The 27,189-nt window shown below is 41.9% G+C and overlaps 3 protein-coding genes across 6 annotated transcripts in view; 1 reads left to right on the plus strand and 2 right to left on the minus strand.

The window, feature by feature from the left end:
- Window positions 1-12,034, minus strand: part of LOC117756776 (zinc finger MYM-type protein 4-like) — a 25,341-nt gene extending 13,307 nt beyond the window's left edge. For both annotated transcript variants that reach the window (XM_034577547.1, XM_034577548.1), the window contains exons 1-18: window positions 11,918-12,034; window positions 10,045-10,086; window positions 9,331-9,949; window positions 7,805-7,857; window positions 7,561-7,710; window positions 7,261-7,324; window positions 6,452-6,648; window positions 6,097-6,221; window positions 4,279-4,501; window positions 3,939-4,151; window positions 3,559-3,709; window positions 3,020-3,135; window positions 2,569-2,931; window positions 2,272-2,422; window positions 1,643-1,818; window positions 1,315-1,492; window positions 905-1,018; window positions 603-643 (exon numbers count right to left, since the gene is read on the minus strand). In XM_034577547.1, the coding sequence (XP_034433438.1) occupies window positions 603-643; window positions 905-1,018; window positions 1,315-1,492; window positions 1,643-1,818; window positions 2,272-2,422; window positions 2,569-2,931; window positions 3,020-3,135; window positions 3,559-3,709; window positions 3,939-4,151; window positions 4,279-4,501; window positions 6,097-6,221; window positions 6,452-6,648; window positions 7,261-7,324; window positions 7,561-7,710; window positions 7,805-7,857; window positions 9,331-9,949; window positions 10,045-10,086; window positions 11,918-11,956 (3,015 nt within the window). In that variant the 5' untranslated portion in view covers window positions 11,957-12,034. The remainder of the gene's footprint in view (window positions 1-602; window positions 644-904; window positions 1,019-1,314; window positions 1,493-1,642; window positions 1,819-2,271; window positions 2,423-2,568; window positions 2,932-3,019; window positions 3,136-3,558; window positions 3,710-3,938; window positions 4,152-4,278; window positions 4,502-6,096; window positions 6,222-6,451; window positions 6,649-7,260; window positions 7,325-7,560; window positions 7,711-7,804; window positions 7,858-9,330; window positions 9,950-10,044; window positions 10,087-11,917) is intronic.
- On the plus strand, window positions 11,804-17,447 carry adprs (ADP-ribosylserine hydrolase). Its single transcript, XM_034577556.1, has 7 exons — window positions 11,804-12,092; window positions 13,581-13,953; window positions 15,089-15,185; window positions 15,309-15,516; window positions 16,209-16,396; window positions 16,519-16,619; window positions 16,788-17,447. The coding sequence occupies exons 2-7, from the start codon at window positions 13,764-13,766 to the stop codon at window positions 17,177-17,179; spliced, it is 1,176 nt and encodes a 391-aa protein (XP_034433447.1). The 5' UTR covers window positions 11,804-12,092; window positions 13,581-13,763; the 3' UTR covers window positions 17,180-17,447.
- Window positions 17,448-18,257: 810 nt separating this feature from the next.
- On the minus strand, window positions 18,258-27,126 carry zmp:0000001267 (b(0,+)-type amino acid transporter 1). Of its 3 annotated transcripts, none has more exons than XM_034576793.1 (6): window positions 26,321-27,126; window positions 19,395-19,528; window positions 19,045-19,174; window positions 18,838-18,962; window positions 18,656-18,743; window positions 18,258-18,520 (listed from the first exon to the last, which is right to left on the minus strand). In XM_034576793.1, exons 1-6 carry the CDS (start codon window positions 27,017-27,019, stop codon window positions 18,290-18,292), a joined length of 1,407 nt encoding a protein of 468 aa, XP_034432684.1. In that variant the 5' UTR covers window positions 27,020-27,126; the 3' UTR covers window positions 18,258-18,289. The 3 variants fall into 3 exon arrangements, with proteins under 3 accessions (XP_034432684.1, XP_034432685.1, XP_034432683.1); XM_034576794.1 differs by lacking the exon at window positions 26,321-27,126 and adding an exon at window positions 23,512-24,242; XM_034576792.1 differs by lacking the exon at window positions 26,321-27,126 and adding an exon at window positions 22,272-23,054.
- Window positions 27,127-27,189: the final 63 nt, after the last annotated feature.

Here is a 27,189-nt window from a genome sequence, read left to right on the forward strand (position 1 = left end):
TGTTTGTGTGTGTGTGAGTCTCACGAACTCTGGAGCGAATCAACACAAACACAAAGTTAACTTCCGTACTGTTCAGGTGCTAGTAACTTGTTATTAGAGTTGGTGTTTATTGTTTAAGTGTAAAGTAAGTGCAGGTCAGCAGGGGTGTGGAGGGAGGGCTCTCAGACAGAGGCTCAGACACGGTACAAACCAACCACTGCTCTACTTCGGCTCTGATCCTGAAACAGCGGCGATAATAATTTATCATTGGCGGTACGTCGTGTTAACCCTGGATTCACACTTATGGTGCTACCGTTCGCCATTTATCTCTCCTTCACTGTCCATGTGTGAGAGAGCAGGGACGGGGCCCGGGGCCCGTGTGTGCGAGTGTAAACTCTGCCTCGCTCCCAGACTTACAGAGAGGAGACGAGAGACAGAGCAGCTAAATGCAGGCGCACTGGTGCAACAAAGGAATTTTTCGTGGCACTTCACAGATTTAAAGTCGCATGTGCTTTTTATTACATTTTTTGCATTTATGAATTGCCTCGCGGGCCACATACGGCCCGGAGACCGGATGCGCCCCACCCCTGTTCTAACCTGTGACAAAAACACAAGGTACATACATGGTCATGGTTCTTGCCGTCAATGGAGGTTGGAAGTGCTCCTGCAAAAGAGGGAGAAAACTATAAAAGCACTGTAGAAATACATATCATAAATACAAAAAACCATGACAACCATGAGTTACTACCATAACTAAATAATTTTATATTCGTTGATTGAATTCAATATAGAACATTTTCCCTAGAAACAACATTTGGATGAGTAATTCCTATGTTGGATGGTTGTAAGGAAATTTGTCTCAAACAGAAGAGAATCGGATATGTACTTTGAAAACAGCCGCCCAGAGATATGTGTATAAACTAACCAGTCTGAGCAGTATCTGCTGACACACTAGGCTGAGTGGCAGAGCCACTGGCCAATGACACGACATCAGCTATGACAGGATTCATCTTTGAGGAGTGGTGTGGCTGCGTAGGCGCTAGAAGAAAGAAAGAAGGGACTTTAAAATCCAGGCCCAGATGTTATATTATATTTAAGATTGTTTGAACCTGCCCTTATTTCTCAAGATTTTCAATAAAATAAATATTTGTAGTTAAAGTAAAAAGTTAAGTTTTTACTTAAGTTAAAACTAAAAAGCTACTTAAACATATCTCCCACTGTGCAGTGAGGTGAGGTGAGAACATTGCCACATCACATTCCCACTCATATTTATCTTGGATGAGCTTGCACAAACTCTGCTCAACACCACATCAACACAAATTTGACACAAGTTACCATATGGTGTCTGTGGGGCCGTTCCAGTACCGTTACTGTTGCTGTTTTGGCTCGTCTCAAAATGATGGTGGCAGTAATGTAGAAGGCAGGGCAGGTGACAGAAGTTACGGACTGAACCCAAACACTGCAGCTTTTCCGTCATGTAGCCCTGTTTCCTACAACTGTCACATCTCCCCATCTGGACAGAAGATGACGGAAAGAAACAGGTGGAGAGGATGGACAAAGGAAATATAGATAAGCAAAGAAACACAACCAAAACTGACAAATACTAAGACGCTTCTTTTAGTGTAATACACTGTAGATTGCACTGTGAAATCCAACTCCTTACCCCATAGTAGATCACAGTGTACTGGGACATGCAGTGGGGTTTACAGAACTCCTCAATCTTGCCGCCATAATGACTGTGCAGCATCTTCTGGCTGATGCTAGAGCAGTAGGAGCAGGGACGCCAGGTATGATCCTTGTTACGAGAGGTCAGCTCATGTTTGTAGAGAATCTTACAGTCTGAAACACATGACATATGGGCTATTGTATTTTTTATATTACAGTGCCATAAACATGTATTTCTGCCCCAAAAGTTCAAAGACACTTCAGCTGTGTCTGAAAGCAATCACTAATCCCTATACAGTCCACTATATAGTTACCGGCGCCAATAAGCGCTTTAAAGCATTTTTTTCTTTATGCCAATGAGCTCACTACATTGTCCTCTACACAGGAGTCCCTATATAGTGTCTAGGGGGTGGTGAATGAGTTGGTGATTTCAGACACAGCCCTTAAGTCAGGATTTAGAACTATATTCATTTTTAAATAAAGCTTTATGAAGACTGTGACTGAGGTGACCAAGTCAAGTAGCATTAATTACACTCAAACCAACTTTAGGCTTCAATTATCCACTTAATTAAAAGGAAATAACAGAGGTGAATAAAATGTGAAAAGGCCTTTTCTGCGTGAACTCACTTTCACTGCAGAAGACGAGTTCCTGTTGGTTGTTGCTGATGATTTCAAAGGGGACCTTCTCCCGTTTACAGCACTCGCACACTGCCAGGATATTTTTCTGGGTTTTATATTGTTCACAGCATGTTGTACTGCAAAACATAGAAATACGACCCTGCAAGAAAAAAAATATCATTAGTGTTATCATGTCTATGGTTAGCGTTACACTAAGGTCAAACCCTTAACTATAAGTAAGTTAGGGTCAAGTGTGTATTTGTTGAGTGTCTACATATACACATGCTTTTGACCTGTGCTCCTTACTTGGTGACTGAATAGCGTCGGCTTGCTGCTGAAGTGTTTGCTGCACTGATGGCAGGTCAGTCTGGAGGTGTCAATGTGTCCACCTTCTGTTGTTTTGGAGGACTGACCAGGGGGCACTCTGGTCAGTGCTTGCCCTGGGACAGAGGGGGAGGACATGCCCATGTAGGGAGGCACGACTGGGGGCACTGAGGTATGACTGGGATGATGGCCTTGGTAGGGGACTGAAGATGGGTAGTCCTGAGGAATGGGAGGAACTGAGCTGGCACCAGCAGAAGGCCCTGGTTTGATTGCATCTCTGATGGAGGGGTCCCTGAGAGAGAAGGTTCCATTGGTCAGGTCTGGCTGAGAGGGGTGCCCAGTTTTCTAAAGAGACATGGAGGAAAAATAACAACAATGTCAAATTATGATGGAGACAAGGTTTAAATAAGGCTATTGCTACTGGTGCCTTTACCCTGTAAATGGAAACACAGTCATAGGAGCAGAAGTTACGAATGGTGCCGTCCACCATGGCCAGATGATACTGAGGAACAGCTGTCACCTTGCACAGGCTGCATGGGAATGGAGTACCTGCGGTAAAATTTAAAAAAACATTTGATTAGCTGTTAAATGTTGCTAGTATGTGAGCATTTGTTTTGAAAACTATTAAGCATGATTTTCAGGTCTTCTGCGTTGAAAAGGTAGGTTGGTAATTTGTTTCTGAAACACTTTATATCGTATTTGTTGAAAATCCTCTTTGCGTCCAAATAGCCATCAATAAATTTGTTCTTCTGAAAAAAAAAAGGAGTAAAAGTTGGATTCAAGCAGCTGTCAGGCCGTAAGTGTTAATATGTGCATAGTTTTAACAAGCTGGGAGGGGGTGGGACGTATCTGTTGCTTATTTTCAAAGCCGGCTCTTGCTTGCTTTTCCAGGATTACCAACCCTAGCTTTAACGAATGCCTATCCCAGCCAAACTGGCATGTGAGTGTGTGTCCCTGCTTTGTGTGTCCTACCGCTGAGCATATGTCGGGGTGGTCGGCTCTGTTCCACACAAAGAGGTGAACAGTAAAGTTGAACTTTGCCCTTTTGGTCTCGTTCCATGATGGTGGCGGACACTACCGCCATCTTGTGACAGGAGACACAGTCCACTGTCTTTCTGCAGGTCTTCACAAAAACAATTACAGGTTTAGGGGTTTACATTTTGTACATGTGTAACATCAATAGTACATGCTTGATAAAGCGTGCCATTTTATTTATCTACAATATTAGGTGATTTCTGGTTAGCAAAGCAAAAAACGTGTGTTTTTTCTTCATGCTAAATCTACATAATCATGCCATAAATACTGAAACATCCTAATTTCAGAAGAAATAATATGTTTTTCCAGACACATACCTGTTTGTAGGTGCCAATGCAAGTAGGACTACAGAAGTTGAGCTGAGATCTTTCAACCGTGAGAGTCTGACAGGAGCCTGAGTTGCTATTACAGTAAAGTCCGCAGCCTTCACAGCAGTTCATGGCTAAGTGACGCATCTTGCGCCATGTTACAAAACAAGCATCACCACAGAGTCTGTGCAGACGACCTTGATGGGTGACCTCATGCTCAATCTGCAGCAGATGACCCCAGGCAAACATAAGGACAAGAGAGAGAAGAAGATGAGGAAGAGAACCTGATTTGGCTCATTAGACACACTGACCAAATCTATTCTTACAGTAAAAGTTACAAGCCTCTCACCTTATTGGTAACTTTGCAGACACTGCAGAAGGGTTTTTCAGGCTGTCGCTCCACTGGTTTCTCAGGCGGCTTCTCTGGCTTCTTCTCCACTCGTTTGTCAAGAGGCTTCTCACTATATTTCTTCTTGTGTCTAAAGACAGACAGACAGAACTGGCCACAGAAGTGCATGTACGTGTTCTCGTCTGCTGGAATTGTGATCATGTCCCTGGGCTGAATGATCTCCCTGCAAAGAGAAAAGCACAGGGAATAAATACAGTGGATGAAACGATACAGGGTGATGGCAGAATAGAGGGTTGGAGCAAACTGGAAAAGAGGGAAAAAGTTAAATAATATATTTATATGACAGATGTTATTACCTAAGCCAAGGAAGTTATGTTTTTGTTTGTGTTAGTTTGTTTGTCTGTTAGCAGGATTACATAAACACTACTGGAGAGATTATCATCAAGGTCACCATGGTTGAAGGATGTGGTATCGGTCAGAGAAGAACGCATGAAATATTGGTGCAAATCCAGATCATGGGGCGGATTCAAGATTTTTTCCCCACTGTCTTTAACATTGTGAGATGGGACATTTTCTGCATTTTTGTTGATATGAGAATAATGGCTCTTGATTTAAAAAAAAAAAACTGTCATGTTTAGCGGACTAATATTTATGAGAGAATACGAGATCATTACTGTGAATTGTATGTTTCACATAAATCAAACAGTACAAGAATTATTGTGTCAATAATGTGTTAATTATTGTGTATTGTGTAATTAAGTGTCAAAGTTGAACTTTAAATTAACTCTCACATGACCTATTAAGAGCGTAATTTTAACAAAAACAAAAAAAACGAAAACACAACCCATAAACATAGATCTTATTGTTTTGGAGAACAAAAAACCATTAAAAATGGAAACATATGTTAAGATCCTGATATGCAATTCACTGAATATTTATTTTTAATTTGGCTAAAATAAAATTAAATGGTCATGGGATTTTATTAAATATATAATCAACAATTAAACAAATCTCCAAAATGTCTTGCTGCCTTGAAACATCCTTCATAATTCCATATTAAGTAGCTATTAAACAAACAGTTGATGTATTTGTCTACCTAACTTTATAGTCTACAACAATAAATCACCCTTTAAACAAACATAGTTTTACTGCAATTGTTATTGTCTGCCAAGAGATAGGCAGCCCTGTGGTGCAAGAGAAAAGGGTCAATATGAATATTTGTAGGTGTTACATTAACGCACTTTTTATAGTATATGGTACCTTTATAAAACCCATACCTAAATGAAAACCCGATTTGACGTTCATACTGATGTCAAGTGGAAACAAACTAGGGCGGTCAGTATTTCCAAAAGTCAAGTTTGAACGTATTTGACATGACACAATTCGTTCAAATACATTCAACCCACATGCGCCTGCAGTCTAACATGGTTGAACATCGACCTTGCCTGTGGTGCCTCCTCAGCTGCTGCTAACACGTGAGCCTGCAGATTTGTTATAAGGCAGTTGCATGGTGCAAAGATGAAAGACAGCATCTTTGATCGTTACTTTGCCGTCTATGGTGTAGAACTCAAAATACTTCCACACGCAGCTTCTATGATGTTCAGGACGGCTTTGCTTGCTAGATTCCTCAATTTTCATTACAACACAACGTAACATTACTGGCTTACTTTACTGACAGGTCAAGAGGGCACCAGACGGTCTGATGCACTTCCAGAATGTGTATTTTGAATCTGAATGGGTCATTACAGGTCAAATACGAACTTTTCCTACCATGTTTGAATGAATGTTGGAATTTACAGCCCTAAAACAAACATGTACCTGTTGCACTGGAAACACAATCTGTTCTTGGGGGTTGGAGGCAGATGTCCAGTGAGACATACTGTGGAGCAGAAGAGCTGCGTCGAACCTTTTCTTTGGAATGCTGTTTGGCCTTTTAGAAGAACCTAGAACCATTTGCAGACCCATGAAAAATAAAAATTACAACAAATAAATTACAACAAACAAATTTAACATTCTTGTCATTAATATACTGTAGCTGACCAATATATAGATCAACTGTTTCCCAGTCAATGGCATACCATTTTTGACATTAATAATGGATTTGTTCAATATTAAAAACATGTATGTGGCACATTCTTACATTTTGCACAAAGCAGCAGAGTTACAAAGGTACCTTAGAGCAGCCACTGCAGCGAACACTACCAGGAACAGGAGGCTGAGGTGGGCGTTGGGGCGCTACTGCCAAAGCTGGTATTGGACCCGGGATTGAAATTGTTGGTCTCACAGGAAGCTGAGTCATAGCTTGTAGGACTGTACCTCTACCTGGGATAAAAATGGCTGCTGGGGGTGGGGCAGGGATTGCCGCTGGCACTTGGGTAAGAGGAGAAAGGTTGGTAAAGAAAAGCTTCATCTTTCATTGCGACATTAAGTCATGGACTGGTGAAGTAACATTTGATGATAATATATAAAATGAATATCAGTGCTCCCCCTAAAATGAAAAGGGGTGTTTCATCCCAGTGACACAATGGCCTTGTTCAGATCTGGTATTAACATCCATCCTAAGAGCTCTGATCACAAGTGGACAGCTCCATGGTCAGGGCCGATCTGCTCTATATGCAACTAAACATGCATGTCAGTTCAAAGTATAGGCTCTGAGAGGAGGAAAAATATGTTTGATTCATAGTGAAACTGTAGCGGGTCAGAGACATCAGCTGAGTAGTCTGTCCTTCATATGTGGCCCCAGATGCATTTGCGTTCACATAGTGAAAAGAATGTGGCCTTGTGCGTCCCTCCACCTCTGTGTGGTCTGAGAGATCTCAAGACACATTTGCATAGAGCTGTCCAGTTGTGATCGGATCACTCAGGACGGAACGTTACCAGGTCGGAACATGGTCAATATAACCACTGCAAAACAACAGCTGTAGTTTTAAAAGAGAGCAAAAAAATGTATAGTGAAAAAAGCAAAAGAACTTATCAACTCACCAGTAGGAGACACAAAGGTGTTTGCTCCTCCTACGGAGTAGACAGAACTGATTCTCAGCTCTTCCTGAAATGATTAAACATAAGAAATTTTCTTTATGTGCTTCATGGTGCCTTCCTCCTCATGTTCAAAAGATAAAAACAACTGATTTAATGTGCCTTATTTTTCATTCACAATCAGCATACAGTGGAAGCTGTTAGCACCTTAAGTACTTTGTTGTTTTAATCCAATATTGAATAATAAGAGAATAGCAAAAAGTAAACAGCAGATGCACACTTTTAACATCCTTTCATCACACCTACCTCCTGATGCTCCAGCTCCTCTTTGATTTGCCTGATGGAGCTCTGAGGCAGTAAAGCAGCGTCGTAGCCTTCATCAATAGGCTCATCTTTAATATTGATCGTCGGAGACATCGGGGGATTACTGTCCTCCACCGGAGCTGCTTCTGACCTCTGAAATATTAAGAATAGTCATGATGAATGACTTAAGATTTTTTTTTTTAATTACTTAAAAAGCCCTATCTTGATTATCTCGCCAAATCCCCACCTCTCCCTGCTGACTGTCTTCTGTCTCCTCTCCCTCGTTCAGGGCACCACCATCTGACAGGGAGGGAAAAACATGTTTAGATAAAAGAAAACAGTTACACCTACATTTCAACTGCACATTCTTTAACCTACCGTAACTCCCAAGAAATATTGAATGATGAACACTTGTACAATTGCATTGCATACAATTACAGAGAACACCTTTTTCAAAAAATGTATGCTGCTTTTCTTAGGAAAAACAGATGCACCATGTTAAGCTCACACCGTGTTTGAAAGCTATTCGGCTTCCTGGTAGATGTGCCATTCAGCCCATAAAAGGAGCAGCTCACCCTGACCCACTCCGCTGACGTTTGACAGCAACTGTGTTACCTTAAGTCTTCTGTGAAGAGTTGTATTTGAATGAGTCACATAAACACCAGTTACATAAAAGAAAAAAGGGAAAGAGACTAAGTCTACTATTTTCAGATGACACCACTCTTGATCTCAATTCAGAGATCGAAAAACTAATTCAATATGTGTCGTATAAAAAGTTGGTTCTGTAGAGTTTAGTTTTGCCTTGGAGTTGTCCATGGTCATTTCCTTGTGAAAAGGTAAAAAAACAATGAGGGTAAAAAATGATAAAGATAAATATAATTTTAAGAAAAATAACATTTAATTAAATAAAATCACTGATTCTTTATGTAGAACATTTCTCTCTCTCAATAACCCTCATTGCTGCCGATTTAGCCAACTCTTATCATTTGATTTCATATCAAAATTACAGGCTATACGCAGGTTTTTAAACACGGGTAAACCCACCAAAAAAAGGTGATTGGCTCCTTTCCCCATTGCTAGTAGAGGTGTTTGCCTTTCTGTTTTTCCCCCTGGTGAGTCATGAACGACACCATCAGTGCGTTGGAAACCAAGAAGCTCTCTCACATCTGTCTTTCTAATGTTGCATCTTGCGTGATATGAAGGAAAAATTTGCTCCTCAAGGTGTTGCATCCAATCCCATTGGAGACAAAAGCCAGATGTTAGTGGGTGTTTGAGGGTTTTTTGGCCAGTGGAAAAGGGGCTTCAAGCCCAGCCACAGGAAATGGAGCCACACTGCACAACTACAGATGATGACAGGCCAAAGTTGCTTTCAGTGCCAATCCAGCTATTCAAAATTATATTTCCATACAGCTGATAGACTCACAAGAAACAAATTTAAAAGAATGGTCAAAACAATAGATGACTTTTAGTCTGGGTCGAACTCTCTACTGGATCATCGGCATAATGTAACTCAATTATAGATTTTGGTACAGCCTTTTGTCATTGAAACCTTTACACACCCAGTTTGTCATACAGTCTTTCTGTTAAAAACACAGTCTCCAAACCTAAATAACCCTTATGACAACATCTACGTTATTTTCTCAAGACTTCCACAATCTCCCCTCACTGCCACAGAAGACATTATGCAACTGTTTTCACAGGCTAAATACAACTATCAGCAATAAATTAATTGAACTTGTTCTTTAAACCCGTCTACCTTGTGGGATCTCTTACCTCGGCTGTTGTCAGGTGTGTTGTCCTGGGAGGAGTGGGAAGTGTTGGCAGACTCTGTGCTCTCGTCCTTCTCTCTCTCCTGATCCCCTCCTTTGGGCTCATTAGTAAAGGGATCGCCTCGACTTGAATTGTTCCCCTTGTCCGCTTTGCTTTTTTTTCTGTTTGCCTTATCCACATCAACGTCCTCCAAGGAGCCCATTGGCAGGGCAAAGTGCCAATCTTCATCCTCTTCTTCTGGCCCATACAGAGGAAGGCCATCCAGTGCATCATCAAATGCTGCCCCTCCACTTCCTCCACTTCCTCCTTTCCCTCCTCCTCCTTTCCCTCCTCCTCCTTCATTGGTTCTCAAGGTAAATGAGGAGGGTTGGCCAGAGGGAGGGGAGGAAATGCGAGGAAAGGGGGATTCTACCACCCCCTCATCCATCTTTTCTTCTTGTCTACTGCCATTGCTATCCTCTTCTTCAACCGGTTGCTGTTCCTCTTGTCCTGATGTTTCATCTACTGCGTTCGTTTCCTCCTGACCTCCACTCTTAGAAGAAGTGGCAGAGCCCCTAGAGGATTCAGCGAAGTCTCCCAGCCCCATCACTTCATCAAACACTCTGGACAGCTGCTCCTCGTGCTATAAGGGAGAGAGAGGCTTGTAAAATAAGGTCTTTCAAGAAGCCAACTCATGTCAGCTTTCTTTACTCGTCTACAATTGATTACCGAACTTACCAAACCAGTTTCATTTTCAATAGATCTTTTTCCACAGAATATCTATCAAGAATGACAAAAAAGTTCATAACTGTAAAACTTGCACAAGTTGATATAACCTAAAGTACACTTTTAAAAGAAAACATTTACAAAACTTGAAATTCCAAATTAATTTCTAAATATACAGAGTGAACTACCGTGATTTGCTAACATAAATTATCACAAATGACAAAAGGTCTCCGACTTATGGACTGCACTTGTTCTTGGATGTATGAGGTAATGCCTGATCACTCATGGCTACATACCAAGTCACTCTTCAGTGTTTTGGATTTACATTTATACCAGTTAGAATCCAGTTTGAGTTGTGTGTAAACAGATGAAAACATTTTGATTTTCAATATTCAATGTTTGCACAGTAAGTACATGAGGCACAAATCCTGAGAGGTTGGTCCCAGATACAAAACTGTAAACTTTATTAATCTTTTTTCCATAAAGATAAACTACATTCAGCCTCACTGGCAGAGATGTTGATGCTGTATGTCACAATTCAACTATGTTTCTTTTGAAAGTTTATAGTGTCACCTAGAAGGGCACTGAGAGTGTGCATACCTCCATCAATGCCCAACAGTCCCCTTATGAAACCAAACGTATAAATATCAGTCTGCTTTTTTCCCCATCAAGATCCATGAATTATTCCCAGAGAAATTAAAAATGTTGAAACTTTCTCACTAACCTTGCACACAGGGAGGGTCGTTTGTACAAATTGTGTGTTCACATAGGCTCTGGCAGTTACATACTAAAGCACGTGTGTTATAGTGTAATGCCAGCAGTTAAATTCATACCTTTATATTAACCCTTTCATAGAGTGGCACTTTATACATCAGTGATGGCTGCATATGTCTTAGGTGTGTCACCCTCATTAATCTTATAACTTTCATTTTTCTTTGCTTTACTGCTGTAAATGCATCTGACCAGCAGGTGCCCCTGCTGTACAGTCTGCCTGCAGCAACAAACCCATTTCAACACATTGGTCTAAAAGGGCAACGTTCCCCATCACCTTGGCACAATAACATAACAGAATAATTAAACCAAACACAACAATCAGCAAAGTCTTGTGTCTGTATTGACAAGGAAAAACATATGTTTAGCTCTTTAGGTGTTTATAATTTCAAGCTTTTATCTTAATGTTTGGGTTAACGTGAAAAACACAACTCATATCTTCAATGAATACAAAGTTCTTCATGTTTGAGGGAACTAAAACATGAATCCTGGTGTTGTCAATATCTGGCTATTAACGATAATAATGGCTACAGGCCGCATGCAGTCCATCCAGTTGAATGGAGGAGGACTGACACCAACCCATTAACATTTGGGTAATTTCTAGCATTTAGGTAAATTCATAATTTAATGCAAACCAAACAACCAACTCAGAGCATGCAATAGTTGCCGGAGACTGCGAATAAACATAACGTTTAAGTGATTCGTGTGACGACATTCAACTTCAACACAATCTCCACTTTGTATTGTTCGCAGCAGCCCTGCGCGATGCATCTGCTGAGGAACCAGCAGTCAGCTGCAGCACAAAGTTGCAGCACCGGTTTCATTCACACTCTTGTGATCCAAATATCCCGAGTCATACTGGGCTGAATATGCTAATTTGCTCACGATCAATTTAACGGGCTCTTAAATGGAGCTCGGCGGTAGCGGCGTGCATCAGAGCGGAACAGCAGCGAGCTACAGGGTTTTAAGCTAGCTGGCTGACGTTAGCATAAATATGCACATCTCGACCGGAAGCCAGCACACAGTCACAGCGAGTCGTGCAGTTGAATCGGCTAAAAGATCAGCTTGTCGCCCGGGCATCGCTGTGATTATATTCGATGTGTGCATTTCTTACCTTTAACCGTTTAAGTCTAAATTCCTCGGAATCCGCCATGTTTTAATTACGATGCAGACGCCGCGCTTCTCGCGCTCCCACCCACCTCCACGGAGGGTTCTGGGTTTTGTATGCGAGAAGCTAGCATCAACAAGACTGCTGCCCAACGGAGAAACAAGCTAGACGGCCAACAGCGGTAAGTTAACTGTGTAAAGATGTAAGCGTGTGTTTCGGGTGCACTTTCAAGACAATTTCACATGGAAAATACAGAGAGGACGACGAAGAAGTTGAAGCGTTACCGTGTTTCGTGCTGCTCCTGACCGACGGCAGCGCTCACTGACGGCAGCCTGCCCCAGTTAGAGGATGTGTGTGGAACAGGCGCTGTCTGCTGTCGTGATTAAATGCACACTGTGTGCACACTGTGCCCCATGCAGGACCGCGACACGCAGACTTTATTAGAGAAAGCAAACGATTTGGTCATATTGTCATATTATCACATCCTCCGCATTCTTTTACCACAAGTTGCTTAGCTGCTTTCAAAAGATAATGTAATAGCGCACAGAGAAGAAAATAATAGTTTGAAGTCACACAAAAACAAGTGAAGATACAAATAGTATAGAGTTCATTATAAGTGAAAATTAAAATATAAAGTGAATACGGAGTAAATTCCGAACCAGTTTCTCTTAGAAATAAGAGTAGAAGTAGTGGAAAGAAGTTACTCGACTAACTAATACTTAGCTGAAGTGGCAGTAGGTAGTAATGATAAAAGGAGTAAAATGGAATATTGCGCATGGTATTAAACATGATTTTTAAAAAACTCAGTGATACTTCTCATGAATAATGGTATTGCACATGAATAGTAGTACTACACATGAAAAAACGAGTAATAGTAGTGTAATTGTGAAATACCAAACACATTTATTTAAAATATAAATTTAAGTGTATAAGAAGCTGTTTTTTTCCTTTATTTAAATTATTTAAAGTCTTTGCACAAATTGATTTGTTTCATTTAGTCATGGCAGTCTATTGCTATTCAAGGGAATATTTATACAAAGAACATTGTGTATTGCTGATTGTTAGAGATAGATAGATAGATTGATAGATTGATGATTTATTGATTAGAATTTAATTGTAAACTGAAACAAAAGCAAACATATTGTTCATAAAGGTGTGTTTGCGTGGAATAATTCTGAAGTAGCCCCGGAGCACTAACTCTGACCAAGAGAATAGTCCATTTCAAACATGTAGATTTAGATCGGGCACATTTATGAATGTAACATCGTATGGTTTTTATTAGAAATTAACAGTTAATAGTTTCTCCTCTCTGAGATCTGAGCTCCTGTCCAGTAGATGGCACTGTTACCGAATGTGCGGCTATACCGTAAAACCGAGAGGATCTGCGCACACAACATGTCGAACAGCGGAAACAATGAGTTAAGCAGGAATACAAAACCCAGTAAACAGCAGGTGAACCATCAGACTGAACACACAACATGTCTCATGAGTTCAGTTCACAACTTCAACGACTGGAGGCTGAAAATGACATGTTCCCCCAGAAACGTTGGTCGCATTTATTATGTCACTTTCGGTATCCAGCGTATTTCTTTGCATAGAAATAAACAAAGTAGAACAGACTGCAGCCTGTCTACTAATGACAGACCAATCTATGTGTGTGTACATCTAGGTGGGATAACCCCAACCCTTCCTGGGGTCAAACGAGCACCGGGACGTTTTCAGGAAGCAGCAGGAAGGGGCCGATCGAGCGACATCTGTTGTTGTTGTTATCACCTGCACGCCTGACAGTCAGGTCCGCGGACTAGCTCGGTGTTTTCTCGGTGAGGGTTGAGGTCTCTTCGCCGGCGGGTGAATGGCGATGACTGCGGTGAGAGCGGCCGCAGCAGCGGGGGGCCCTGCGTCTTTGTCCCGGTTCAGAGGAGCGCTGGTCGCGGCTGTGCTCGGTGACTGTGTCGGCGGTGAGTTTGAAGGAGCGGAGGAGGTGCCCATGGAGAGCGTGCTGCAGCACCTGAACGGCCTGGACGACGAGACGAAAGGGGAAGGTCAGTGAAAGCATGATGTTTCATATCAGTCTGCAGGAGATAGAGCCCCGGAAGGCAAGGCGGCATCGATAACCGTGCAATAGATGATCGTCCCCTGACTCCAGGCCCACTGCACATGCACCCATGTGAAGAGAATAACTGCGGAATGTATCTACTGTGGCACCTCTCAAATCACAGTTGCAAGCGGCTTTACAAAATAAGAAACAATTAAAAGTAATTTGAAGATCACACAGCAATAGAGCACAGATGGAGAAATACAAAAAATTTTGCAAATAAGAAAACAGTTCAAACATTATGATATGATTAAAATAACTTCAAGATCAGAACTAGGAGAAAGCACAATATGAAATGTAAGAGAGATTTAAGAAGAAGAGGAGTTTGCTGGATGGATCTCCTCAGGGAAGTTGTTCCAATGAGTGGGAACCCTGGCAGAGAAGGCCTGGTTACCTCTGGTCCTCAGCCAGGACTGCAGACGAGTTTGACATGTTTAAAACTACAGCACGACTCTGAATACTTCACAAGCCTGCTATTATTCAGATACATGATTTTCACTTGTGGCAACAGTCTGGGTCATCAAATCACTCTTAATTTAAAACATAACATATCATCATTGGGAAATAGACATCAATAATGTTTTTATTGGACAGGTAAACATTGGTATACAATGTAACCTTTAGTATCTGATACCATGAAATTCCCATGTTTCCGGATACCCAATTCAATACCACAGAAAAAAATGTAACAATAAATCCCATTTACTTCAACACACACTCCTTGAACATGCAAAAACAACAATGGCTATGTAGCCGTCAAGTAATACATAAAAAGAAAAGACTATTAACATTATAAAAAAAACAGTTGCATGTATGAAGTTAACTTTTTTGTAATTGTTAAATGGGAGAAGAAACAACCATGTAAGCAAAACAAAAGTAAAACACACTAAAAACAAACGAGCAGAAAGCGGAATACAGAACAGACATGTGGCAACTGCAGCGATCGTGATCAAGAATATGATTCACCAAGATGGAACCTTATCAACTCCCAACAAGCACCTGAGATATACGAGGCAGTTCCTACACATTGAGTCATCGACCACTTGTCAAAAAGTGTGTGTGTGTTTGTGTGTGTGTGTTAGGTATTCTTGAGTACAGTGATGACACAGCAATGGCACGTTGTGTGGTCCAGTCTCTACTCACCCGTGCAGGCTTCGATGAGCAGGACATGGCTCGCAGGTAAACAAACACACATTGTTATTAGTATCTACTATGTTATTACTTTGAGGAAGGCTCATGAAGTAATATGAGGACTGTGCTCACAAAGAAACCAACTAAACCTCAGGTATCTCCCCCCTCCAGGTTTGCTAAGGAGTACAGTGCATCCCCTGGCCGTGGTTATGGTTCCGGAGTGATCCAGGTGCTGAAGAAGCTGTCCTCTCCACAACTCAGTGACGTGTATCAGCCAGCCAGGGACCAGTTTAATGGTCGGGGCTCCTTTGGGAATGGAGGGGCCATGAGGGCGGCTCCCTTCGCTCTGGCTTTTCCTGACCTGGCTGACGTTAAAAGGGTGAGCAGAGGGTGTCTAGTGGACTTAAAGTTATCTTATGAATGAATTATGAATAATACAGAAAGCCGCTTTTAAACAGGTGTAGGGCTGCACGACATTAGGAAAACATGCGATATTGTAATGGGTGCTTTAATAAATTCCCTTACTTTGCCCCCAGTTTCCATCAGAAATCCTTGTCCTGAGCTTTAGATTGAGAACAACCAGCTCGGTCTAAAATCTTGACTCGCAACACTATATATACCAACACAGAGGTTGTGATATATGGCACGGTTAGTTTACCACAGGGTTAAGTGTTATATTGTGATTCTTCTGTGGTCAGAACAACTAAAGCATCTCAAGTTCATAATGTATTTATTACTATTATCAGTCCTGCATAAAACAAAGCATTTAGATATAAACCACATATTTGCTTTCACATATTACTTTAAAATTCCCTCTCAATGGGGGTGACCTGATAGGGGGATGGTTAAGGCACGTCCCACTTGAGCATACATGCCCTCAAACAGCAGGTCTCTGGTTTGACTCCTTGTTGGTGGAAAATCACTGCATGTCAATCCTGTCCTTGTTCCCTTTCTCTCTACCGTCACTATCTGATAAAAGGTTAAAGACCAAAAACTTGTAGGAAAAAATCCTCATTATTTATCAATGACAGGTTGGTCTGATTTCTCTTTCTTTTTTTCTTTCCTCTCCAGTTTGCCCGTCTCGGCGCCATGCTGACCCACTCCTGCTCTCTTGGTTACAACGGAGCAGTGCTGCAGGCGTTGGCTGTGCACCTCTCCCTGCAGGGGGCGCTAGACTTACCTCAGCAGTTCATCAGCAGGCTAATCACAGAGATGGAGGAAGTTGAGGAAGATGAGGCAGCACGCAATGATGCCAGAATGTGAGTATCATGTACTTAAAGCCTCTAGGTCTGCTTTAGCACAGATCTGATTCAGTCATGTCTCATGGGTCGAAAATTCAGCATCGATCAGTTCAACGGTTTTCTATGGTGCGTCTGTGCAGCCTAAAGGAAGCAGAGATGCCGTTCAGTGACCGCCTCCACAGAATCCGAGACCTGATGGACAGGAGCAAGGTCAGCATAGAGGAGGTCATCTCTGAACTGGGTCAGTATCTGTTTCAGTATATTTCTTTTCATCTAGCTTTTCACCCATCCCATCTTAATCACGTTTCTCATATTCCTCCATTACCTGTGATTTAGGTTCATAACGGATTAGAGCATTAACAATGTGTATTTCAAGTCTTTCCAATCTATGAATCGTCTTTCCTTCCAGGTAATGGTATTGCGGCGCTCCACTCAGTCCCTACCGCCATCTTCTGTGTCCTCCACTGCCTCCAGCCCCGCAAATGCCTTCCAGAGAACTACAGCGGCCTTGAGAGGACAATAGCATACAGCCTGGCCCTGGGAGGGGACACAGACACCATAGCCTGCATGGCTGGGGCCATCGCCGGGGCCCACTACGGCATTGAGGCCGTTCCACAGTCCTGGATGAGGTGCTGTGAGGGAGCCCAGGATGCAGACATTAACGCAGAGCGGCTTCACATGCTGTACCACCAGTCGTCACAGGGCGGCGGGAGTGGGACAGGGGGCCAGAGCCGTGAATTCAGACGTGAAAACAAGTCAAACACTTCTAACGGTACAGAGAAGAAAAGTGAAACACAGTAATGCTCCAAATTTTTTTTTTTTTTAACAAAAGGACTCTCACACACAGACACACATTAAAACATACACAAGAGACACACAAATTGTTCAGTGTTCGACTTTTTTGGTCTGCATATGCATACACAATAAATTATACACAATCGTACCTGCTCCTTCCTGTTTTGTGATGAACAATCTTTTGTTATGTGAAAGTTGCACTATGAATTGGCCATGTCTTGTTTTATCCTTATGGTGGATAATAACTATTTAATAAACTTTTTTTTTTAATTCACACAATCTGTATGGGTGCGTACTTTGAATTTCAGACTCACTTGTTTCAGGAAAGTCTCTTCTAATGAGATCTTATCTTGTACCCCAGTGTCCACTCACAGTGGATGAAGACATTTTCAAAAAATCACTGCACATAAACTGAGTCGTGCACAAAACTGAGTACAGCCTGAAATGGGCTGCGAGAAGTAGAATAAAAAGTACCTGCAGCCATGCTAGCAGCTGTGTGAGGCTCTACTTAACACAGCAGTGATGCAAGCTAAATGCTAATGTTAGTTGTCCTACTCTCCTTTGCAGAAGAATGATTGGTTTTTAAAAAGACAAACCAAATTAAAGCCTACACCCCATGAAACCCCATTTACATCTGCTAGATCCACTTTTTTGGGGGGTTTGCACCAAAGTCCACACACTCAAAGATACAGTATCTGTCCCTTAAATATGCCAGGTTTTCTTTTTGATTGGATTCTGTCTTGGCTTATGTCACATTTTAATAGTTTAATAGAAATCTGTTCAGTAGTTATTGCAAAATCCTGCTGTTAAACGTACAAAACAAACGAACCAAGAACCAAATGGACATGAACGACAACATAACCTCATGGTGGAGGTAAAAACTTAAATTATCTTCTGTTTAAGAACACACTGCATGCCACTTAGCATGACGTGTTGCACAGGTAAACTTTGGTTTACTTTGGTTAAAGTTTTAGAAGTAAATTTGACATCAGATTGCAGTTTCCAGCAGCATGTCTTTTCTGTGTGCACAGCTGAGGATAGAATACAACCCACAAGGTCTGAGTGTCAGTAAAAAACAAGTGTGTAGTTAAAAAGAAGTTTAATAACAAGAGGAAATCACAGGTTTTTCTCCACAGGGGCGACCTCTAAAAACAGTTGCAGCAGCACTGTTAACCTTGTTAACAGGCCTGGGCAGAGCTTGTAATGGATGATGGGAATGTAGACTAAGATTCCACTGAAGATAAATAAAGTCACATAGAGGTATTCAATCTGAGGACTGTCTATGATGGGTGCCAGCACAAGGAATACTGCTGCAATGAGGACCAGGATGGGGAGTATAATGGGAACCTGTGGAGAGAGGAAGAAATAAATGTTACAACAAATTACACAATAACACAACCTTGATCCCTCTCTCTATATCTTATCTTATCTTAACAAGCTGTGATTATCATTGTTGTAAATAAAAGTATGTGTGACACTGACGCTGTACGGCCTGGGGAGTTCTGGCTTCTTGATCTTGAGATAGAGGAGTCCAGACAGGGTGATGGCGTAAAAAAACCAGGCAGTGAAACTGACAACAGTAAAAACAATAAATGTCAGATGAACACAAACAGGTACATTTATTTTCTGAAGAAATGAAGATGAAATGCAGACCCAGCCTTCACCTGAAGAAGTTGACGATGCTCTGGAAGTCTCCTGGGATCAGCACCACCAGAGAGACGATGGTGGTGAAGATCAGAGCCGGGGATGGAGTCAGTCTGTGGACGTGAGCCATGGACAGAATATCTGGCTACAAAACAAACACAACCCTGTGACAACAATCTTACTCCAAACGATTTAACATATCCTCTATTACTAAAAGAAATGATCACCATGTGTCCTTCCCTGGCAGCGACAAAGCACACGCGGCCGCCACTGAAGAAGGTACCATTCAGTGAGCCAAAGGCTGACAACGCAGCAGCCACAGACATGATCCAGCCCCAGCTCCCTAACACCTTATTCCTGTGGAGGAAGGAGGGAGTTCTTTCAAAAGACACCTGCTACAAGTAGAAAGAATAACAAGAGGTTTGGTGCATCATTCTTTTTTTTTTTTTTCACAGTTTAAAATGTTAGGAAATGAAATGTTTCATAACATCAAAGCTCCTTTGTTTATCAGATATTTTAACATGAGAACTAACCCACTCTACCACAATGTGTGATGTGTGATTTGGTGTTGCCTTACCCCCAGGTAACTGCTACTGCGCTGGAGGACATGAGCTCTTTGGGGGTCATCACTGTCAGGTAGCTCACATTCACTAGCAGATACAAGCCAGTCACCAGAGAAATGGCTATCACAACTGCCCGGGGAAGGTTGACCTGAGACAAAAATATACTGTCACTTATTATGTATTTATTTTGTTTTGTTTATTGTTAGTAAAGCAGACATTGTGGGCAGAGCTTTAGAGTCTTTGTTGCATAGTGACGTTAGAAAACTTTGTGTTCATCCTACCTGGTTTATCTGCAGTGAAAATTTGATCGTAATTTTTTTTCATAAAATAAAACAGAGTTTGCTTTATTATTGTTCATGTCTGTGGTTTATATATAATTGATATATTTGGTCTGTTAGACAACCGACACAATCTGTAGATCCAAGTTCACAACCTTTCAATATAAAAGCTCTGTTATTCAGCTTGATATGAAGCATTGCAGCATTAAAACAAGCATCTATTTACATTGACCCTGGCACAGAACAGCCCAGCCATCAATGTCTACACATGACATTGATTAAGTCAGATTCAGTTTGAAAAGGAGGTGCAGGGGTGGAGGTGGGTTGTGAAGTGGCCTGCAATGGAAAGAGGAAGAGTAAAAGCTGCTTCAATGAGCTTTGCCAATTGAATGCATAGGAGGAGATGAGCACAGAGATCTGCTGCAGTAAGTTTACAGACGTGGCTGAGCTTGACTTTGTGTCCTGCTAACACTATGGTTAATTATTGAATAATGTACAAGAGATTCATTTTTGAAAGTAATAGCCTGCAGGACCACAAATGTTTCTGTCCTTGTTTCCTTATACACTCAGCTCAAGCTGGTGGTTGTGGGTTCTTTTTGAAATGATCTGAAGATTAAGATAAACCATTATCTATAACTTTTTTTATGAAGACCCAGATTCCCAGAACAAGGTTCAAATGACAACAAACTGTATCTTATTACTGCAGAAAAATGGTTTGGCCTTGAACCTCTGTCACTGTTATATGTCAGTATAAATATATATATATATATATATCACATTTAAAATGTCAGTCACATAAAGTACAGAGATCTACATAAATACTATTGCTCCAAATCTTCTTCCTTTTCTCACCCATCTTATCAACACTTCCCTGTCGAGAGTTAACCCTCTCCTGAAGAAACCCACCCTCAACCTGTCTGAAGTAAACAACTACAGACCTGTCTCTCTTCTTCCCTTTCTTTCCAAAACTCTCGAGCGAGCTATCTTTAATCAACTCTCCTCCTTTCTCCACCATAACAACCTTCTTGACCCTCACCAGTCTGGTTTCAAGGCAGGCCACTCAACTGAGACTGCCCTCCTTGCTGTCTCTGAGCAACTTCACACTGCTAGAGCAGCCTCTCTCTCCTCTGTCCATATCCTTCTAGACCTTTTTGCTGCATTTGACACAGTGAACCACCAGATCCTTATTTCCTCCCTTCAGGATCTCGGGGTCTCAGGCTCTGCTCTCTTCCTGCTCTCATCCTACCTCAACGACCACACTTACCGGGTAACTTGGAGAGGATCTGTGTCTGAACCTTGTCCTCTCACTACTGGGGTCCCTCAAGGTTCTGTCCTGGGTCCCCATCTCTTCTCTCTGTACACCAACTCTCTCGGCTCTGTCATTCACTCACATGACTTTTCCTACCATAGCTATGCTGATGACACCCAACTAATCCTCTCTTTTCCCCAATCTGAAACACAGGTAGCAGCACGATTCTCTGCCTGTCTGACTGACATCTCTCAGTGGATGTCCGCACACCACCTGAAAATTAACCTTGACAAAACTGAACCTCTTTTCCTTCCAGGGAAAGCCTCTCCCTCCCACGACCTGACTATTACCTTTGACAACGCCGTGTGAGCCCCCACCTAGACTGCTAGGAACCTGGGTGTGACACTCGACACTCATCTCTCCCTTACTGCCAACATTACTGTAACAACACGTTCCTGTAGATTCATGCTGCACAACATCAGGAGAATACGCCCCCCTCTCACTCAGAAGGTGGCGCAGGTTCTGGTCCGGGCCCTCGTCATCTCACGCCTAGACTATTGTAACTCGCTCCTGGCAGGTCTACCTGTTAGCGCCATCTGACCTCTGCAGCTCATCCAGAATGCAGCAGCTCGACTGGTCTTTAACCAACCTAAGTTCACTCACACTACACTGCTCCTCCGCTCCCTTCACTGGTTACCAGTGGCTGTCCACATCCGTTTCAAAACATTAGTACTTGCGTACCGTGCTGCGAATGGATCGGGTACAGTCTACATCCAGGACATGGTCAAACCTTACACCCCAGCTCGTCCACTCCGCTCTGCATCTGCCAATCGGCTTGTTGCTCCCTCACTGCGAGCTAAACACTCTGAAATCACAACTGTTTGCTGTCCTGGCTCCTAAATGGTGGAACGAGCTCCCCAATGACATCAGGACAGCATTGGCCATACCTCTATCATTACAATTGTCATTGCTCCTCCCTTCATCTCTTTTGCATAAATACTTTATACATTGATACACCTCTCTATTTATGTTAAGACACTGTCTTTTCTCATGGATGTCTTAAAGGGATCCCTCACATGAGACGCTCTGAGGCTATACGTTTTTTTTCCTGCTAAAATGTATTTATGGTAGTCTTTCCTCACTTTGTGAATATAGGCTATTCAAATAAAATTGGTTTGATTGATTGAATTAACAAAAGATTGATTTTAAAATAAGGAATTGATGCATAATAATCGTATTAAAGAAGATATCACATTTCAAGTAACTTGAGGGACTGCTGCAGTTATTTATACAGTTATATACTGTATATGAAGAATTATTTACTCACTTAAGCACAGATGCACATTCCAGCGTGTTAGTCTCACCTCTGGTCTTTTCAGCTCCTCAGTGACATAGTTCAAGTTGTACCAGCCAGCATAAGACCAGAGTCCTTGATAAAAAGCCATTCCTAGAGTGCTCAAAGAATACTGAGTCCCTTTGAATGCATTCTCTACTTTCAGATTTTCTTCAATGACAGTGCTGCTCTGTGTGAGCGCCACTATCCCTCCTATTACTATGCATGTCAGTGCCACCAATTTGGCCACCAAGAAGACCACCTGGATTCTTAGAGCAATGCGCACGTTCAGGATATTTACTGTGGCAACAACCAAAATGGCCACAGCAGCAATACACTTCACTACCAGCTGTGGAGGAGGGCAGCCCACGTAGAAAGGTGCTGTGGCATATTCTGCAATGCTAATCGATATGGCCGCGATGCTGAACGGCTTCACGACCAAGAGAAAAGTGACTGCCGCAAAGAAAGCAGGACATGACCCATAGATCCTCAGTATGTAGATGAATTCCCCACCAGATTCAGGGATGATTGTGCCGAGCTCAGTGTAGGAGAGCGCTGCCAACATAGCTACGACTCCTGAAACAGCCCAGATCAACAAACTTGCTCCAGGACTTCCCACGTAGGCCAGGACAAACTGTGGGGACATGAATATACCGGATCCGATCATTGTTCCCGAAATCAGTGCCACGCCTCCAATCAACCCAATTTCCCGTTTCATTTTCACGCTTTCGGGTCCTTTGTCCGCCATGGCTGCGCCGACCGGAGAGCACAAGTTCAAGTTCACTGTAGCTGTTATGCAGCCTTGTGGAGCGAACGCTGAGATAACACACTGATACTGTCACTGGCAAACCAGTAACTTGTTATGGGACTGTAAAAACTGTTTATTGTAGGGTTATTGTAGGTTTATTAACTCCTCTGTGGTTTGTGCCGCTCTTAACCCAGAAAGTTCTCATTGAGTTCACTATGCAGTCACTGATGTGGATATGAGCATTATATATGTATTATGAAATGTATGTTATAATTTACTGTCGAGCCTTGTTTATTTGTGTGGCTAAATACGTACGAAAAAAGTATGATCTTAAAAAAGTCTTCTTTGTGGGAGGTATCAATGCACTATGAATGATTAATGATTTATAAACTTGATTGTAGATCTAGTATAATCTTAATGTGTTTGACACTTACATAAGTATATAACATCTTCATCATCATAACATCAAATATTTGCCAACAGCACACTTTCAAAAGTGAACTTACTTCTGAACTAAACTTACTTCTGGATGTTTCAGCTCCTCAGTTAAATAATTCAAAGTGTTCCAGCCATCATAGGACCACAAGCACTGATAGAAAGCAACACCAATGGAGTTGACGCCAACATTTGTTCCCTCAAATGACCCGTCAAAGTTCTGTGTGTTTCCCTGGAAAAGCATCACAACGCCTCCGAGCACGATCACTGCCAGTGCCAGCACTTTCACGACCATGGAACCCACCTGGATGGCGGTGGCCAGGCGCACGCTCAGACAGTTAACAATGGCAAGCACTATGATGGTCACTGCAGCCACGCACTTCACCAGCACCTGTGGAGGGGTGCAGCCATCATAAAACACGGCCACGACATATTCAGCACAACTCAGGGCGATTCCTGTGGCACTGGCGGGCCTCATGACCATGACGAAGCTGAAGACAAACATGAACGCCACCCCTTTCCCCACTGTCCGCAGCATGTAGATGTACTCTCCTCCAGACTCTGATATCACTGTGCCCAGTTCAGCATAGCAGAGGCCCCCCAGCATGGCCAGCAACCCAGAGCAGGCCCATATAATCATGCTGGCCCCAGGGCTGCCAATAGTAGCCAGCACATACTGGGGAGATATGAAAATCCCAGATCCCATCATGGTTCCAGCGATGAAGGACACTGCTCCTACTATCCCCACTTCCCTCTTCAGGTTGAGCCCCTGTGCTCCTTTCTCCATTGTTTGAGATCTGCTGCTTCCTCACAGTCCTGCACAGATCTAGTTATTGATTATCACTGCTGACGTTGGAGCCGAGTCCAGATTAGGAGGTCAAAACAATGTCCAACAGCCAATCAAACAAGGTGCAGCCAAATCATTTACATATTTCTCATTGCTTTTAACCAGGTGTTTCTTTTATTGCTTTACTGTCTGTTGTCTTTCAAAAAAAAATTGCAATTGCACTGCATGTATTTTCTGTCTATAAAGCACTTTGTAAATGTGTTTCTGAAAACTTCTCTATGAATTATGTTTTTTAATAACAATTATTAACAATATAAATGATATTATAATAACAATACGAATTCTTATTCTTATTCTTCTTCTTATTACTGTTGTTATTATTATTGTTATCATTATTATCTATCTTGTCCTATGTTCTAAAATATTACTTCCAGTGGCATTCTCTTATTAGTCAATCACCATTTCCTATCATGCATCTGATATTGATTGATAAGTGGGATGAGTTTTACACTTATTAAAAAAATAAACTAATCAAAGAAACTGTAGATTGTACTTTCTTATTCTAAGGTTATTACTCTGCATTACTTTCACAGGGCAAAGACAAATAGAACATTTACTTGAGTTAATATAACTTCTCAGTCCTACTATTTGGACTAATCTGTCAAAAAGAAGTATGTAAATAAAGTAGTAGTTTTTGCTAAATAATAACTAAAATATATGTTGCATCTCCCTATTTTGATATTCATTCATTTTCTGAATTTCAGCTGGAATAGATACTCCAGATTCAAATGTGCTAGCTGAGAAGAAATGGGCTCTCATCTCGTGTGTGTTATGCATATGACAATGCATTCAGCAATACCTGCTTTCCATGACTAACACATAATTCTATCGTGAAACACCACTAAAGACTCTGACATCATCGTAATTGACGCTGACACACCTGCTGTTTAAATCTAATCGGTAAATTGAGGCTTTCACTTCGTCACAACAACAGTTTGTACATCATCACTTTCATATGCAGGATGCAGGAATGTCTCCACAGCACAAACACACATGGGCAACTTGACATGTTTGTCATGTTACAGTGTGTCATTCATAAGCATTAGTGTGATTATAGCTGCAGTTGATGTGATGACACTTTTGCAGCTATAATTTCCCTTCAATGGCTTTTTAGTTTTCAGGTTTTTGTTGTGAAGTCAGGGATGAAGGATCATGACGATGTCTTCTAGATAAAGTAATTTTTTCAGTAAAGTTTGATATTTAAAGCTGAATGTGGAGATACATTTAGTTGAGAAACATAATGAAATATCACTGTATCACAGAAAAAGTAAATTATGGAATAGTTGTACCAAAACTGAAATGAATGTTCAAACAAATGTATTAAAATAACATTCTGAATGGATATGTGATGGAACAGGATGTGCAGCTTGTCCTGTTGCTGAAGTGTGTCTCATTCTGATGATCAGGTTTTCTATATTTGTTTTTTATTTTTGCTCTGAATTCTCTATTAGTTTTTCTATTTATTTCAAAACAAGCCAGCCATCAAGCTGAGGACTGCCTTGTTTCGATTGGTTTGTGGTACCCGAAGCAGAAAGCTCGAAGGTGTGTGTTTAACATCAAGTTTGAAGACAAAATATAAAGAAGGGAAAGAACTGGACAAGTTCACACTTCACATTCCTACTTCTTTCGGACTGAAAATGTGCACTTTAATCTCTTTGTTTTTTTCTTGTCTAAAATGCTCTTATAAACGTTTCATTCATTCATCTTTTCCTGATACTGATAAGCATTTGAATTGTATTTTAAACTGAAAGATTATTTTACAGTACTTGCAAATGACAAATGACAAAATGTACTGTATCAAGTCCTGTGGGCAGTGGATATACAAGATCAAACATTGACTAAACTGATTTATCCCCAGTATAATCTACTGTATCTTGAGTGATGTTATGGTTTAAACGTCCGCAGCAATACAATTCTACTGCTTTTCTCCACCTTTGTGATCTTTTATGGGGATGATGGGAGGAAAGGGTCACCTCGACATTGACTGTTTGTTGTTCCCACTTAATTTCTTCAGTGAAATAACACATTCCACGCATCTCCTTTCACTTACCTCTGGACGTTTCAACTCCTCCGTCACATAATTGAGATTGTTCCAGCCATCGTAGGACCACAGTCCCTGGTAGAAAGCAATGCCAATTGGGTTGATGCCCACATTTGTGTTCTCAAAAGAATCTTTAAAGCTTTCATTGTTGCCTCTGATAAGCATCACCACTCCTCCTATAATGATGACTGCCAGGGCCAGGACCTTGACCACCATAAAGAACACTTGCAATGACATTGCAAAGCGCACATTGAGGCAGTTCACGGTGGCGAGGGCGACGATCGCCACTGCAGCCATGCACTTCACCAGCAGCGCTGGAGGAGGGCAGTCTTGGTAGAAAGGAGCCACCACATACTGAGCAAAACTCAGAGCGATGCCAGCGACGCCAGCAGGCCTCACAAACAACACAGAGCTGAAGATCAGCATGAAGGCGACCACCGGCCCTGCAGTCCGGAGGATGTAGATGTACTCTCCCCCGGACTCCTTGATGACGGTGCCCAGCTCAGCGTAGCAGAAGGAGGCCATAATCACCAGGACACCACAGCACGCCCACACCACCAGGCTGGCTCCGGGGCTGCCGATGGTGGAGAGAACCGTCTGTGGGGACATGAAGATCCCAGATCCAATCATCGTGCCTCCGATGAGGGACACGGCTCCTGCCAGCCCCACTTCTCGCTTCAGGCTAAGCTTCTCTGTCTTCTTGTCCATAATCACACCATCTGTTGTCTGACACCTTGTCCAGTGGAGAAAACTCTGTAATTCTCTGGCCAAAGTCACTCTTGCACCAACCCAGAAAGTTAATTATTACGTGGGTGGGTCATACAACTGAGTACTTATTTCCTACTGTGCACCTTTTGTATTTTGAAGAGATCAGTGTG

This window comes from Hippoglossus hippoglossus, chromosome 22 (genome assembly GCF_009819705.1).
Source record: "Hippoglossus hippoglossus isolate fHipHip1 chromosome 22, fHipHip1.pri, whole genome shotgun sequence".
NCBI classification, from domain to species: domain Eukaryota; kingdom Metazoa; phylum Chordata; class Actinopteri; order Pleuronectiformes; family Pleuronectidae; genus Hippoglossus; species Hippoglossus hippoglossus.